Source organism: Xenopus laevis, chromosome 7S (genome assembly GCF_017654675.1).
Source record: "Xenopus laevis strain J_2021 chromosome 7S, Xenopus_laevis_v10.1, whole genome shotgun sequence".
Taxonomy (NCBI): Eukaryota; Metazoa; Chordata; class Amphibia; order Anura; family Pipidae; genus Xenopus; species Xenopus laevis.
Window position 1 is genome coordinate 73,272,419 of NC_054384.1, and position 16,104 is coordinate 73,288,522.

At 41.5% G+C, this 16,104-nt stretch overlaps 1 protein-coding gene across 1 annotated transcript in view; it reads left to right on the forward strand.

Annotated features, from left to right (window-relative positions):
* Positions 1–4,486: 4,486 nt before the first annotated feature.
* LOC108697233 (layilin) overlaps positions 4,487–16,104 on the forward strand; it is a 36,578-nt gene continuing 24,960 nt past the window's right edge. The window contains exon 1 of the mRNA XM_041571389.1: positions 4,487–4,724. Within this exon, the coding sequence (XP_041427323.1) occupies positions 4,649–4,724 (76 nt within the window). The 5' untranslated portion in view covers positions 4,487–4,648. The remainder of the gene's footprint in view (positions 4,725–16,104) is intronic.

The window sequence follows — 16,104 nt, forward strand, 5'->3', positions numbered from 1 at the left end:
AGACACAAAGACAAAGTTCTATTTGCACATTCTGCATTTGTTTTTGATTATATACCATACTGTTTCAGAAAACATACATGTGTACAAATGTACTATACCATAAGAAAATGACTTAAGTACTTAATATCAAACACCATATAAAATAATGTCAGAATTGCCATTGCTTTTGGTTTTTTAAGCGTAAGAGAAGTACAGACATGTTTCTTATATCGAATCAGATCCCTGCTATTTAATCCTTTATAGGTTCACATAATAGATCATCATTTTGGGGTTAATACTAGCTAATTGTCATGATAAAAGTCAACATTTTATTTCTTGACCATGGGATAGCCAGTGGTTTGCTCCAGAATGTTCCTCAGTCATCAGTACTTAAACCGTATAACAAACATTTTGTAATTCTGTTGGTGTTTTCGGAATATTCAATTTTATCAACTATGTAAATATTGTTGGGAAATTCAATACTATTATGTTAGTCAACTGGGTGTCCTAGGCAAACTGGCCGGCCAGCCCCCTCCGCAAGCATCTCAACGTGAGTGCGTCCAAACGCAACATGCGCATGCAGTAGCATAGGGGAAGTCAGGTGAATGAGCGGAGAGTGTCGGATGGGAGGGGAGAGTGTCAGAGGGAGTGGAGAGCGTCTGGAGGGAGGGGAGAGCATCTGATGGGAGGAGAGAGCCACAGAGGGGAGGCAGGAGAGCTGGACACAGCGCAGCGAACAGGGACTAGAGGTAGGCAGGTTTTACAGGTACGTGCCTGGCGCCCGCTGTTGTTGCGCCCTAGGCAGGTGCCTCTTCTGCCTACCCCTAGTTCTGGCCCTGATGTTAGTTCAGCAAAATAAACTTTAAGACAAATTGTGTATCACCCCAAAATCTTGTATATGCACCAGAATGAGGGACCTAATGCCCATGTGCAGTGCCCAACAAAATTATAGAGCCTGAGGAGGGAAGGGTAAATGCGAGGAGAGCAGTGACATCTAGGAATTGCTGAATGGAAAGTGAAAGTAATTGACTGCCCCACCTCTATGCCTCAGGCATAGAGGCAGGGCAGATAATATTTGATTGACAGCATAGATATTTAAACACCTTTAGAACAGGTTTGGATGTTTTATTGAAAAAAAGAATGTGTGTTCCATGTTTAATTTGCAAAGGACTTTGCAAAGTATGGAGGGGTGTGTGTGTATGGATGCTGGTTTTTATTTGGAGGGCTTGACTATATAACTATGTAACTAATATATAGCTTTTTTTATGCGTAGGTGACAGGTCCGCTTTAACAAAAATGTGCTAAAATAAAGAAGTCCTATGTACAGAAATAAGTCCACACCGTGATTTAATTTGTATAACCAGATTTAGCAGTAAATGAAGTGTTCTCTGTATGACCTCCTAACTTTTTAACTAGTAAAAACCATGATTGGAAGTGAATAAAATCAATAACAAGGCACATGGTGCCCACAAGAAGTACATTCATTTCCTTAGGAAAATGTTCAGCATGGCAGATGTAGCAGCCAGGTATATACTGTATATGCAATTTGATAGTATCTATAAGGCTCATATAGAAAGAACAACAGCAGCTGTAGTTGTGCAATGATGGCTGCAGTTGTTGAGCTCATTAGAGGTACTTGCATGTAAAGCCACCCCTTACACTTCCACATAGATGTGCTGAGCACCCATTAATTCATCATGCTCTTTGCGTCTATTGAAAATTCAATATAAGCACCAGCAGACTAGTATCTAAAGACTTACACACAGTAACGTAACTACCCTCTTCTCCGCACGGTTGTAGGCCCTCCAGAAGCATTGTTTCCCAAGTTATGTCATCACCACTGCAAACATTTTAGCCACAACCCAACTCAGGAATACTTGTGCAAGGCTGCCTGTTGGCAACTATGTTGGAAGTGCTGCATTTTGGGTAAAATTATGGTTTTGAGAATAAGGAGCTCCCTTGTGTTTGTAATATCAAACCTGTATAATTTTTAAAACAGCAATGCAAGTGGGATAAACTGTGTCGAAATGGGTGGGGGATTACAGGTTGCCCTAGCAAATAAGAATATCTTGTGTATAATAGCTCCTGGTCTACCAACCAATTAGATATTTGTTTTGAAACAGCTGGCCAGTAAATACTAGCTGCCCATTGGTTACTCTGGGTTAGTAGACCTGTAGCTAATTTGCACCACATTGGATGCTTTACATTGGATGTCAATAGTGCAACATTTATTCGGCTTTCAGTAAGAACAGAATAAATTGTTGTTTCAGGATTAAAGGGCTTTGAGTAACTTTTAGTATGATGTAGAGAGTGATATTCTCAGACAATTTGCAATTGGTTTTCATTGTTCATTATTTGTGGTTTTTTTAGTTATTTAGCTTTTTATTCAGCAGCTCTCCAGTTTGCAATGTATAGTAGTCTGGTTGCTAGGGTCCAAATTTCCTTAGTAGCCATGCATTGATTTGAATAAGAGACTGGAATGTGAATAGGAGAATAAATCTCACACGTTAAAGTTGATTTATTCTGTAAAACATATTTTTCTCCTGCTCTAGGGAATAGTAAACGGCTTACAAAGACGACTTGAATGCTATCCATGGCCCTCCTCCCTTCCATTAATAAACAGCGGGATCTGCTTGCTAGAGTTCAAGAGAAATCATGTCACTCACTGACGCTTCAGTAAAGGAAAAGGAAACTTTTGAATGTACCTTGTTGTGGAGTTCAGGGAATGGAAGACAACGAAGAGCTGCTGGATTCTACAAAGCAAACAAATGCAATGGGGAATCTTGTGGCAAGTCTTGGTGGCTGATAAAACTCAATTCACTGACTGAGTCTCACAGAACCTGTCTGTACATTTGATTTATATGCAGACCTGCTGCTGACACAGCTACAAGCCAAAATACAGGCCAAAGAGGAAAAATAGATAATCATTTCAGTGGATTCATTTTTTCTTTAGGGCAGCAAGAACCATTGTTGCTTTCAGCTGACTGAATATAAGTTAGAAGTTTAACAGTGATGTCTTTGTTTATAAGATAAGTTTTTACAGCCTCAGACACCTGCTAATGCTTTGGGACTTTTAGGGGCACATTTACTAAGCTCGAGTGAGGTACAAAAACTTCGAATTTCGAAGTTTTTTTTGGGGGTACTTCGACCATCGAATTGGCACCTTCGACTACGACTTCGAATCGAACGATTCGAACTGAAAATTGTTAGACTATCCGACCATTCGATAGTCGAAGTACTGCCTCTTTAAAAAACTTTGACTACCTACTTCACCACCTGAAACCCACCAAGCACCAATGTTAGCCTATGGGGAAGGTCCCCATAAGCTTTCTAAGCTTTTTTTGTTCGAAGGAAAATCGTTCGATCGATGGATTAAAATCCTTCGAATCGATTTTATCGTTTTCCTTCGATCGTACTAAATGCGGTAAATCCTTCAACTTCGATATTGAAGGATTTTACTTCGAGGGTCAAATATCGAGGGTTAATTAACCCTCGATATTCGACCAATAGTAAATGTGCCCCTATGTCTTCAGAACATTTATGACAGCCTAAATATAAATATATACTGTATATAGCGCATAGTAGATAGATCATAGTACAAGTTGATCCAGGGACTAGTTTGAATGACATTTCGGAGTCAGGAAGGAATTTTTTTCCCCCTCTGAGGCAAATTGGAGGGAAAAAAATGGGTTTTTTTGCCTTCCTCTGGATCGACTAGCAGTTAGGCAGGTTTAAATAGAGTTAAAAGGTTGAACTTGATGGACATGTGTCTTTTTTCAAACTAACTTACTATGTTACATATGCATACTCATAAAATTATTTATGTGAAAAACGTTTCCCTTTATATATACTTATCCGTCAACCAAAGCAACATGCCTCAATAGCCATTTGTGGGTTATAGTGCCATTTAACAGGCAGGTATTATAGAATGTATATATTATGCTTGAGTTCCAGGATGAGCTATTAGCTGGTTGTGTAAGTGGCACAGTTTTTGTTTTCACCAACACAGCAGCTTCCACTGGATGCTGTGGTGTCTTTACGTGTAATTCCTACCTTATATTTGTAGTATTATAGCAACTATAGGTTAGTGGGTTTCAACAGCAAGCCAGTACTACCAAGATAACCTATGAATTGTTTTTTTTCTGTGAGCAAAGTATCCCTGCAGTATTGCTACAGGAGGCTTAAACAGATTCTTCTTTAAACATCCAGCACCAATCACTAACGATAAAGTAAGCTTGATAGATGTGGGTTTAAATTACATGTCAGCTACTCCTGGATGCTTCCCTAACAGCCCCGACAATTTATCAGGAAGGTTTTTAAGAAGTCCCTGCTTTCAAGTAATTAAACTGACAGTGCACTGCTTTGGGACTCTCTGCAAGTCCTTACTTTAATGAAGCATTAAGAGAACAGCTGCTGCTATTGGTTTGGCTCAGGCAGATCCTTCGCCTCCAGAATACCTCTTATAGATGTGTATTGATCAGCACAGCCTGAAGGCTTCAGAGCTGTCTGTATTCAGCAGAGAGCTGTGCTACTGTTCTCTGCACTCCCAATATTGGCTACCACATTACTCCTTTAGCGAAGGCATTGCTGGATGATGCTTCTCCTGCTCTGCACATTTGGACTATAACTGGCTCCGACGTGTATCTATCATTAAGCAGAGAGCAACATCATGGATCTTGTCGCTGCTTTTTCCACAATTCTGGTCGTCTTTCTTAATTGCTGCAAAGGGACCAGTCTTGAAAGTGGTAAGTGCCACATTACTATGATCTGTATATCGACATAATATGCAGCAGTGTGTAATCCGAAATAAGGTGGACAAAGGCACAATATGACAGATACTTTGGAAGATTGTTGGCAGTTCTGATTTTGCAGCATCAGCAGAAACTGGCCTGCGTGGTTCAAAATATGATTTTGTTGAACAAAATTGGTTCTTCCTTGAATATGTCTCATTCAGTCAGTGCCTTTTTACTTGACCGGCTGTTCTTAATCTCTGCACACTCTTTCAATGATTTATTCTGAATATAATTGAATTACCCCACATGAGTTTTGTAGTAGAAAGTGGGAACCCACGTGTAACTTGGCACTGAGGAGCATGTGTTGGCAGCATACTCACAATGTGTGCAGGGAGGAACAACCTATTAAATAAGATAATTATAATATGCATGAAATAATAGCTGAATATCAGTATACCTGGATAATTCTATTGTAAGTATGTTGGTGCTTGTGGCTCGATGTGTGTATGTACCAATAAATCAGCCTTTGCTGTTTAAGTCTATCTATGTGCCAGTATCAGCGTACTTGGATTGGTCTATACTGTATGGGGCAGATTTATCAAGGGTTGAATAGTACATTTTAATTTGAAAAAAATAACACATTCTAATTTTAATCCCCCTATTCAGATGTAAATTTGAATGTGAGATTTATCACACCTAAACCACGGAAACAGTCCTAATTTGAATATTCACCCCCTAAAACCTGCCGTGCTTATGCACAAGTCAACAGCAGTGGTCTATTGAGCCATTTGGAGATGTTAATAGTCTTCATGACATTCAAGTTTTTTTCGGGAGAAAAACTCGATTTGTACGAATCGAATACAATTCGAATTTTCGGGTACAGAACCACTAGATCGAATATTAGACATTCAATTTTTTTCTTAAATAACCTCCCAGTCGAATTGTGAGTATATTCGAATTTTTCAAAAAAAATCACATGAATTCTAAACTTTGACCTTTGTTGAATGGGGGAATGTTTTTTTTTTAATCTGTTTTTACTTGTATCCAGTGTGTGTATGGGATTTCATTCAAATGGCAGTAGTGATAACACCATTATCAAAACCCAACAACACCCAGGTTAATTTTCAGCAGGTATTTGCCTGTGTTTTATTCATAGTATATGTTTTTCACAAAACAAGCCACCTTCCAGGTTTATGCAGCGTATGCAACCAACAAAATATACTTCATTCTTCTGATACCAGAGCAGATCCACTGTCAGAATATCTAAGAAACCTGCTTTGTATTGTGCCTCTGCCACTATTACAACAAATGAAAGTGACAGTATACAACCATTTTCAACACAAACTCAGAAAAGAGGGTTAGCACTTAACATTTGTTTAAGTATTGTTTTAGTTAAGAAATATGTATGGTTTTTCTTATATCTGGCAATAAACAAGCATATGAAGCCAGTATCACTTTAGCACTTCTTGTACCTCTTGTCCTGCAGAGCAATGGAGGATCTGATAAATCTAATTCAGTATCCTCTGAGAAGCCCCTAATAATGAGCTGCTCAAAAGCTGCTTCTTAGAGAAAGGAGGGGTTTGTTTGTTTAAATAAAAATAATGATAAATTGCCCTGTCTATTAGGGTAAGGGCACACTGGCCGATTCAGGGAGATTTAGTCGCCTGGCGACTAATCGCTGCGACTTTGCGGCGACCAATCTCCCCGAATCGCCCAGTGTGCCCTTACCCTAAAGGTAATGGGGAGTTTTTTTGGTGAAAAAAGCCCAACCATTAAAGAATGGCAAAAATATATTTGTTTTTGTTTTTTTTAAGAATGGGCAGAATGAATTTCAACACATTTATGCAGCAATTCAACAAAATGTATTGTGCTAACTTTTATGTGTATACTGTCCCTTTAACCCAAATAAAGGAAAGTAATACAATATATTCACATTATATGACACATTGGATACCATAACAGCACTACTGGTGGGGACTCATGCATACACCAGGTACTAAATCCAATTTTATCCCACTCTGTCCTTGACCAAACAGACTCTGAAGTCAAGCTTTATATAATATAAATATTTTTTAGGCCTTATGTTACTGAGTGTGTGTTGTATTCTCCTGTATTTTCTTTTAAAACTTAAAGGAAAATTATTCCCCTTGAACAATGCAGGTCTTTATAAAAATATATTGTATAAAATGACTCATATATAAAGCCCTGTTTTATGTAAATAAACCATTTTCATAATAATATATTTTTTAGAAGTATGTGCCATTGGGTAACCATAAGTAGAAAATTGCCATTTTTAAAAATAAGGGCCGCCCCCTGGGATCCTACAATTCACAAGCCATACATGTTAGGTCAAATGAGCCAATTAACAGACAGAGTTCTGCCTTTTGCTTCCACACTTCTTTCTGTTACAGTAAGGGGCAGATTTACTAAGGTTCGAGTGAATTTTCAAAGTACAAAATGTTCATATTTTTTTGGATACTTCGACCATCAAATAGGATACTACAACTTTGAATTTACTTCAATAAATCTGCCCCTTAGAGTTGCAGTATTTCTGGTCAGGTGATTTCTAGAGATGTCGCGAACTGTTCGCCGGCGAACTTGTTCGCGCGAACATCGGGTGTTCGCGCTCGCCGGAAGTTCGCGAACGTCGCGCGACGTTCGCCATTTTGGGTTCGCCATTGTTGGCGCTTTTTTTTGCCCTCTCACCCCAGACCAGCAGGTACATGGCAGCCAATCAGGAAGCTCTCCCCTGGACCACTCCCCTTCCCTATAAAAACCGAAGCCCTGCAGCGTTTTTTCACTCTGCCTGTGTGTGCTGAAGAGATAGTGTAGGGAGAGAGCTGCTGCCTGTTAGTGATTTCAGGGACAGTTGAAAGTTTGCTGGCTAGTAATCGTTTGATACTGCTCTGTTATTGGAGGGACAGAAGTCTGCAGGGGTTTGAGGGACATTTAAGCTTAGGTAGCTTGCTGGCTAGTAATCTACCTTCTACTGCAGTGCTCTGTATGTAGCTGCAGTGGGCAGCTGTCCTGCTTCTGATCTCATCTGCTGACTGCTGCAATAACAGTAGTCCTTGTAAGGACTGCTTTTATTTATTTTTTTGTTGTTTTACTACTACTACTACTACTACTACTATAAGAGCCCAGTGCTATTAGTCTAGCAGTGTTGGGGAGTGGGACTGGTGTGCTAATCTGCTGCTCCTAGTAGTTCAGCAGCACCAACTTTAATTTTTTTTTTTTAATATTCTTTTTTTTTTATTTTACTTTTTTTTATTTTACTACCGCTGTAGTAGTGTATAAGTTGACCTTTTAGGCATTATTTGCCCTGTAGGCATTATTTGCACACTGTTTTCTTCAACCCGCCATCGAGCTGTGTGACCTTGTTCACATTCTGTCTAAATATCCATAATATTACCGTCTCCAGAAAAAACACCGGAGTCACTTTTTTCAAGCAGCCATAATATATTTTACGTAATCCGTATCCACCGCTGTAGTAGTGTATACGTTGGCCTTGTAGGCATTATTTGCACACTGTTTTCTTCAACCCGCCATCGAGCTGTGTGACCTTGTTCCCATTCTGTCTAAATATCCATAATATTACCGTCTCCAGAAAAAACACCGGAGTCACTTTTTTCAAGCAGCATTCATATATTTTACGTAATCCGTATCCACCGCTGTAGTAGTGTATACGTTGGCCTTGTAGGCATTATTTGCACACTGTTTTCTTCAACCCGCCATCGAGCTGTGTGACCTTGTTCCCATTCTGTCTAAATATCCATAATATTACCGTCTCCAGAAAAAACACCGGAGTCACTTTTTTCAAGCAGCATTCATATATTTTACGTAATCCGTATCCACCGCTGTAGTAGTGTATACGTTGGCCTTGTAGGCATTATTTGCACACTGTTTTCTTCAACCCGCCATCGAGCTGTGTGACCTTGTTCCCATTCTGTCTAAATATCCATAATATTACCGTCTCCAGAAAAAACACCGGAGTCACTTTTTTCAAGCAGCATTCATATATTTTACGTAATCCGTATCCACCGCTGTAGTAGTGTATACGTTGGCCTTGTAGGCATTATTTGCACAGTGTTTTCTTCAACCCGCCATCGAGCTGTGTGAGCTTGTTCACATTTTGTCTAAATATTGATAATATTATCGTCTCTAGAAAAACCACTTGAGTTACTTTTTTTCAAGCAGCATTCATATATTTTACGTAATCCGTATCCACCGCTGTAGTAGTGTATACGTTGACCTTGTAGGCATTATTTGCACACTGTTTTCTTCAACCCGCCATCGAGCTGTGTGAGCTTGTTCACATTTTGTCTAAATATTGATAATATTATCGTCTCTAGAAAAACCACTTGAGTTACTTTTTTTCAAGCAGCATTCATATATTTTACGTAATCCGTATCCACCGCTGTAGTAGTGTATACGTTGACCTTGTAGGCATTATTTGCACACTGTTTTCTTCAACCCGCCATCGAGCTGTGTGAGCTTGTTCACATTTTGTCTAAATATTGATAATATTATCGTCTCTAGAAAAACCACTTGAGTTACTTTTTTTCAAGCAGCATTCATATATTTTACGTAATCCGTATCCACCGCTGTAGTAGTGTATACGTTGACCTTGTAGGCATTATTTGCACACTGTTTTCTTCAACCCGCCATCGAGCTGTGTGAGCTTGTTCACATTTTGTCTAAATATTGATAATATTATCGTCTCTAGAAAAACCACTTGAGTTACTTTTTTTCAAGCAGCATTCATATATTTTACGTAATCCGTATCCACCGCTGTAGTAGTGTATACGTTGACTTTGTAGGCATTATTTGCACAGTGTTTTCTTCAACCCGCCATCTAGCTGTGTGTATTATCGTTTCCAGAAAAACCAACTGAGTTTTTGTTGTTGTTGTTGTTTTTTAAAAATAATGCCAGGCAAAGGCAGGCCGCCACGCAGAGGCCGTGCTAGGGGCCGTGCTGCTATGCAATCCTGTGGCCCTAGCAAATTTCCCAGTTTTAAAAAGCCAATGACCCTGAACTCCCAAAATGCTGAAGAGGTAGTTGACTGGCTTACACAGCACACCCCATCCTCTACCGTTTCTAACTTTACCACAACATCCTCCTCATCCTCCACTGCTATGGCCACCCCACGTAACACTTCCTCCACCACCGGTGCCCCTTCTTCACTGGGGTCAGAGGAGTTATTTTCCAATGAGTTTCTTGAACTGAGTAATGCGCAACCATTATTGCCAGAAGAAGATGAAGGAGATGAGGACCTTACACCAGATTTAATTCTGGCAGAGAACACGATAGAGATGGACATAATGAGTGATGAGGAGGAGGTCCCCGCTGCTGCTTCCTTCTGTGATGTGTCAGAAGAAATTGATGCATCTGAGGAGAATGATGATGAGGAGATTGATGTTTTGTGGGTGCCTAGTAGAAGAGAGCAAGAGGAGGGTAGTTCAGATGGAGAGACGGAGAGTCAGAGAGGCAGTAGGAGAATAAGACTTAGAAGAAGCAGGGAGGACAGCCCGCAGGGATCAGCAGGGCAACAACATGTATCGGCACCTGTGTTCAGCCGGCCAACGCACCCGCCATTGCCGCCAATACCGCCAACTCCGCCAACTTCTACTGTTACCGCCAGATCGCACACTTCCAAAAAGTCAGCAGTGTGGGATTTTTTTAATGTGTGTGCCTCTGACAAAAGCATTGTAATTTGCAATGAGTGCAGTCAGAAACTGAGCCTTGGTAAGCCCAACAGCCACATAGGTACAACTTCTATGCGAAGGCACTATGAGCGGCAAGCACAAAGCACTTTGGGAGCAACACCTCAAAGGCAACAGGCAAACTAAAAGCCACACTCCTTCTGGTCCAGCATCTTACTGCTCTACCTCTGCTCTCCTTGACCCGTCTGAACCACCCTCCACTCCGCCTTCCACCTTGACCACCTGTTCCCATTCCCAGTCATCTGCCACCAGCCAAGTTTCTGTGAAGGCCATGTTTGAGCGTAAGAAGCCAATGTCTGACTGTCACCCCCTTGCCCGGCGTCTGACAGCTGGCTTGTCTGCACTCTTAGCCCGCCAGCTTTTACCATACCAGCTGGTGGACTCTGAGGCCTTCCGCAAATTTGTAGCAATTGGGACACCGCAGTGGAAGGTACCCAGCCGCAATTTTTTTTCTAAAAAGGGAATACCACACCTGTACCAACATGTGCAGAGCCAAGTTACCGCATCTCTGTCACTTAGTGTTGGGCCAAAGGTCCATATGACTACTGACGCATGGTCCTCCAAGCATGGTCAGGGCAGGTATGTCACCTACACTGCCCACTGGGTGAACTTGGTAATGGCTGGGAAGCAGGGAATGGGTAGCTCAACAACAACAGTGGAGTTGGTGTCACCGCCACGGATTGCACGCGGTTCTGCCACCACCCTCTACTCCTCCATCGCTCTCTACCTCGTCTTCTTCTTCTTCTTACTCTGCTGCTGGGTCCTCCTTCTCCTCCTCCACACCTGTGCACCCCCAGCTCCCCCTAGGCTATTCGACGTGCCAGGTACGCCGTTGTCACGCTGTCTTGGGGATGACGTGCCTGGAAAGCAAAAACCATACCGGATCTGTACTCCTGTCATCTCTGCAGTCACAGGCCGATCGGTGGCTGACCCCACACCAACTGCAGATCGGAAAAGTGGTGTGTGACAATGGAAGCAATCTGTTGGCAGCGTTGAGACTAGGCAATTTAACACATGTGCCCTGCATGGCACATGTGTTAAATTTAATAGTCCAACGTTTTGTCTCCAAGTACCCAGGATTCCAGGACGTTCTCACCCAGTCCAGAAAGGTGTCGGCCCATTTCAGACGTTCCTACACAGCCATGGCACGCCTTGCTGACATTCAGCAGCGCTACAACATGCCAGTCAGGCGTTTGATTTCTGACAGCCAGACTCGCTGGAATTCAACGCTCCTTATGTTGGAACGTCTGCTGCAACAACAAAGGGCCGTCAACGAGTACCTTTTTGAACTGGGTGGTAGGACTGGATCTGCACAGCTGGGGATTTTTTTCCCCCGTTACTGGGTGCTTATGCGCGATGCCTGCAGGCTCATGCGACCTTTTGAAGAGGTGACAAATATGGTCAGTCGCACCGAAGGCACCATCAGCGACCTAATACCCTTCGCTTTCTTCCTGGAGCGTGCCGTGCGACGAGTGACAGATGAGGCTGTAGACCAGCGTGACGAGGAGCTGGAAGCGCACGATTTCTGGTCGGAATCACCAGAACGAACCCAGGCACCTGCTGCAACGCAGGGAGAGGTGCCAGAAGTGGAGTCAGAGGAGGAAGGTGGCTTTGTGGAGGAGGAGGAGGAGGACCAACAGGAGCAGGCTTCCCAGGGGGCTAGTGGTGACCTTTTGGGGACCCCTGGTCTTGTACGTGGCTGGGGGGAGGAGACCGTGGATGATGCAGTCCTTGATAATGAGGAAGCGGAGATGGATAGCTCTGCATCCAACCTTGTGAGAATGGGGTCTTTCATGCTGTCATGCCTGTTGAAGGACCCCCGTATCAAGAGGCTTAAGGAGAAGGACCTGTACTGGGTCGCAACGCTACTAGACCCTCGGTACAAGCATAAAGTGTCAGAAATGTTACCAACATACCACAAGTCCGAAAAGATGCGGCATTTACAAACCAGCCTGCAAAACATGTTGTACAATGCTTTTAAGGGTGATGTCACTTCAGGAACTCATCAACATTCCAGGGGCAGAGGTGCCAGTAATCCTGCCACGAGCACACCTGCAAGGACAAAGCCCTTTGGCCAGTCTGTAACGTCAGACATGCAAATGTTTTTCTGTCCAAGGCAGCGCCACAACCCTTCTGGATCCACCCTCAAAGAACGCCTCGACCGGCAGGTAGCGGACTACCTGGCATTAACTGCAGATATCGACACTCTGAGGAGCGATGAACCCCTGGACTACTGGGTGCGCAGGCTTGATCTGTGGCCAGAGCTGTCACAATTTGCCATGAACCTCTTGTCTTGCCCAGCCTCAAGTGTGCTCTCAGAAAGGACCTTCAGTGCAGCAGGAGGGATTGTAACTGAGAAGAGAACTCGCCTAGGTCACAAAAGTGTCGATTACCTGACCTTTATTAAAATGAATGAGGGGTGGATCTCGGAGGGTTACTGCACGCCGGAAGACTTGTTCTGACTTCTATGCAGCTGTCCTTCTCTTCAAGCCTCATGACTCCACACACAGCTGTCCTTTAGCGTCCTCCTCCTCCCTCCGCCACCGTTACAAACTAGGGTGCAAACCCTACTGGTTTAATTTTTTCTGGCCTCTGTGCTTCAGTGGCTGCAACCAAAAAAACTGGGCAAACAATGTCTACAAGGTCAACGTATGGCAAAAAATGACTATTTTCAGCATTTATATGGCATATTTTTTCTGGCAACTGTGCTTCAGTGGCTGCGTCCAAAAAAATGCATATTTTCTGCATTTATATGGCATAATTTTTCTGGCAACTGTGCTTCAGTGGCTGCGACCAAAAAAATGCATATTTTCTGCATTTATATGGCATAATTTTTCTGGCCTCTGTGCTTCAGTGGCTGCAACCAAAAAAATTTATATTTTCAGCATTTATATGGCATAATTTTTCTGGCCTCTGTGCTTCAGTGGCTGCAACCAAAAAAATTTATATTTTCAGCATTTATATGGCATAATTTTCTGGCAACTGTGCTTCAGTGGCTGCGACCAAAAAAATTACTATTTCAGCATTTATATGGCATATTTTTTCTGGCCTCTGTGCTTCAGTGGCTGCGGCCAAAAAAACTGGGCAAACAATGCCTACAAGGTCAACGACGTTGACCTTGTAGGCATTGTTTGCCCAGTTTTTTTGGCCGCAGCCACTGAAGCACAGAGGCCAGAAAAAATATGCCATATAAATGCTGAAAATAGTAATTTTTTGCCATACGTTGACTCAACGTATATGGCAAAAAATGACTATTTTCAGCATTTATATGGCATATTTTTTCTGGCAACTGTGCTTCAGTGGCTGCGACCAAAAAAATGCATATTTTCTGCATTTATATGGCATAATTTTTCTGGCCTCTGTGCTTCAGTGGCTGCAACCAAAAAAATTTATATTTCAGCATTTATATGGCATAATTATTCTGGCAACTGTGCTTCAGTGGCTGCGACCAAAAAAATGCATATTTTCTGCATTTATATGCATAATTTTTCTGGCCTCTGTGCTTCAGTGGCTGCAACCAAAAAATTTATATTTTCAGCATTTATATGGCATAATTTTTCTGGGCAACTGTGCTTCAGTGGCTGCGTCCAAAAAAACTGGGCAAACAATGTCTACAAGGTCAACGTATGGCGAAAAATTACTATTTTCAGCATTTATATGGCATATTTTTTCTGGCAACTGTGCTTCAGTGGCTGCGTCCAAAAAAACTGGGCAAACAATGCCTACAAGGTCAACGTATGGCAGTTGTTTAAAGAGAACAGTAGATTACTAGCCAGCAAAGCTACCTAAGCTAAAATGTCCCTCAAATCCCTGCAGACTTCTGTCCCTCCAATACAGAGCAGTATCAAGCAGATTACTAGCCAGCAAGCTTACTATCATCTGTCCCTGAAATCACTAACAGCTCTCCCCCTACACTATCTCTTCCAAGCACACACAGGCAGATTTTTCAGATACATTTTTGCCCTTGATCCCCCTCTGGCATGCCACTGTCCAGGTCGTTGCACCCTTTAAACAACTTTAAAATCATTTTTCTGGCCAGAAATGTCTTTTCTAGATGTTAAAGTTCGCCTTCCCATTGAAGTCTATGGGGTTCGCGAACCGTTCGCGAACCGCTCGCATTTTTGCGCAAGTTCGCGAATATGTTTGCGAACTTTTTTTCCGACGTTCGCTACATCCCTAGTGATTTCTGACACAGCACAGAGATCATCACAATATGTTGGTTCAAGGCAATATATCAAAGAGATGTAAAAGGGTAATATTAGTTTGGTAAGATTTTTTTAATATGAAACTAAATTTGATATAAACTATCTGTTGCATAAGTATTCATTTTGGGGTATAGTTTTCCTTTAAGCAATGTGCACTTCCTATCTATATATAAAATGTAACTCGAAAAAAATCTATTATGTTTTTTAAACACTTCATTCAGTCGAACAAGACCTCATTTACAGAGCAAGGTGCAAAGTGAAAAAAATGGGCGTTAACCACCTGCTCTTTGCAGAATAGTGGATGGTCTTGTACACCAAAATCTAAAACACCCGTGTCTATTCCATAGTGCTGCCGGTATTCATATAAACTGTATTTGTGAGGGGTTGGCACAGGGAGGCATGTCGTCATCCCTCTCCTGCCCCTAATTTTTTTTTAAGACGGCCAATTTAGAGAGATATAGTGGGTACAGGGTACAATAGATTCCTGTACTAACTGTACTTAGGGAGGTTTTGTGCCACCAACACTTGCTATTATAATCCAGATGCAGAGTGCAGCAATTCTCATTTATACATTTATTTCAATATAACTGTGTTCCAGAATTTTTGGCAGTTGTAGATGTAAGTGACCTCTACAAAATTTGATCTTTGACAATGGCCAAAAAAGCATGGCATTCTTCAGTCCTTGCAAGAACACCATTTACAATAGACCCTGACTCAGAAATTCAGGTCTTTACCATTTAAATTTAATTGGCTGTAGATTTAATATTTCAATATTGACCTACAATTTTTTGAGTTTTTATTTAAAAAATAAGAAAAAAGACTAGGGAATTAAAGAGGATTACATATTACGATGTAACACTTCCACGACTTGGTCAGCAGCTGGAGCAGATTTATTATATATTGAACTGAAGGCTTTCTAGCAGATCAATCTATTTGGTGACTGTCAGGAAAATCTTCCTCACAGTCAGGAAAATTTGTAATTGACATATTTATCAAAGCTGTAAATGTGTCTGTTTGCCTGCCTTGTCAACAAATTTCTGTTTGGTGGGGTGATAGTGTTCAGCAGTGCCCAGATGCAGCACTATCACCTGTCATCCTTACTCCATGATATATATTACATGGGGAGAAAGTATTAGGATGATTCTAGTGTGGCAAAAATATTTTTACTACTCCATAAAAGTTGATAATAAATCAGCCCCTTAGGGTCTGATTAGTAGTAAACTGATTGTGCTATTGTTGTTACATCAGTGTAAAAATGCTTATATATATATATATATATATATAATACATAAAAGCCTTTATATCCTGTAAATGATATCCTTATAAACGGCTCTTAGTGCTGTCATCAGTTATAAAAGGAGCTTAGTGAGGTCATATTTGTCACATGACTCACCAAAACTTGTGTATTATAATAAATAAAGTACCCCTTGTTGGAAAATATGAGCATATTAGAAGTAGCTTCA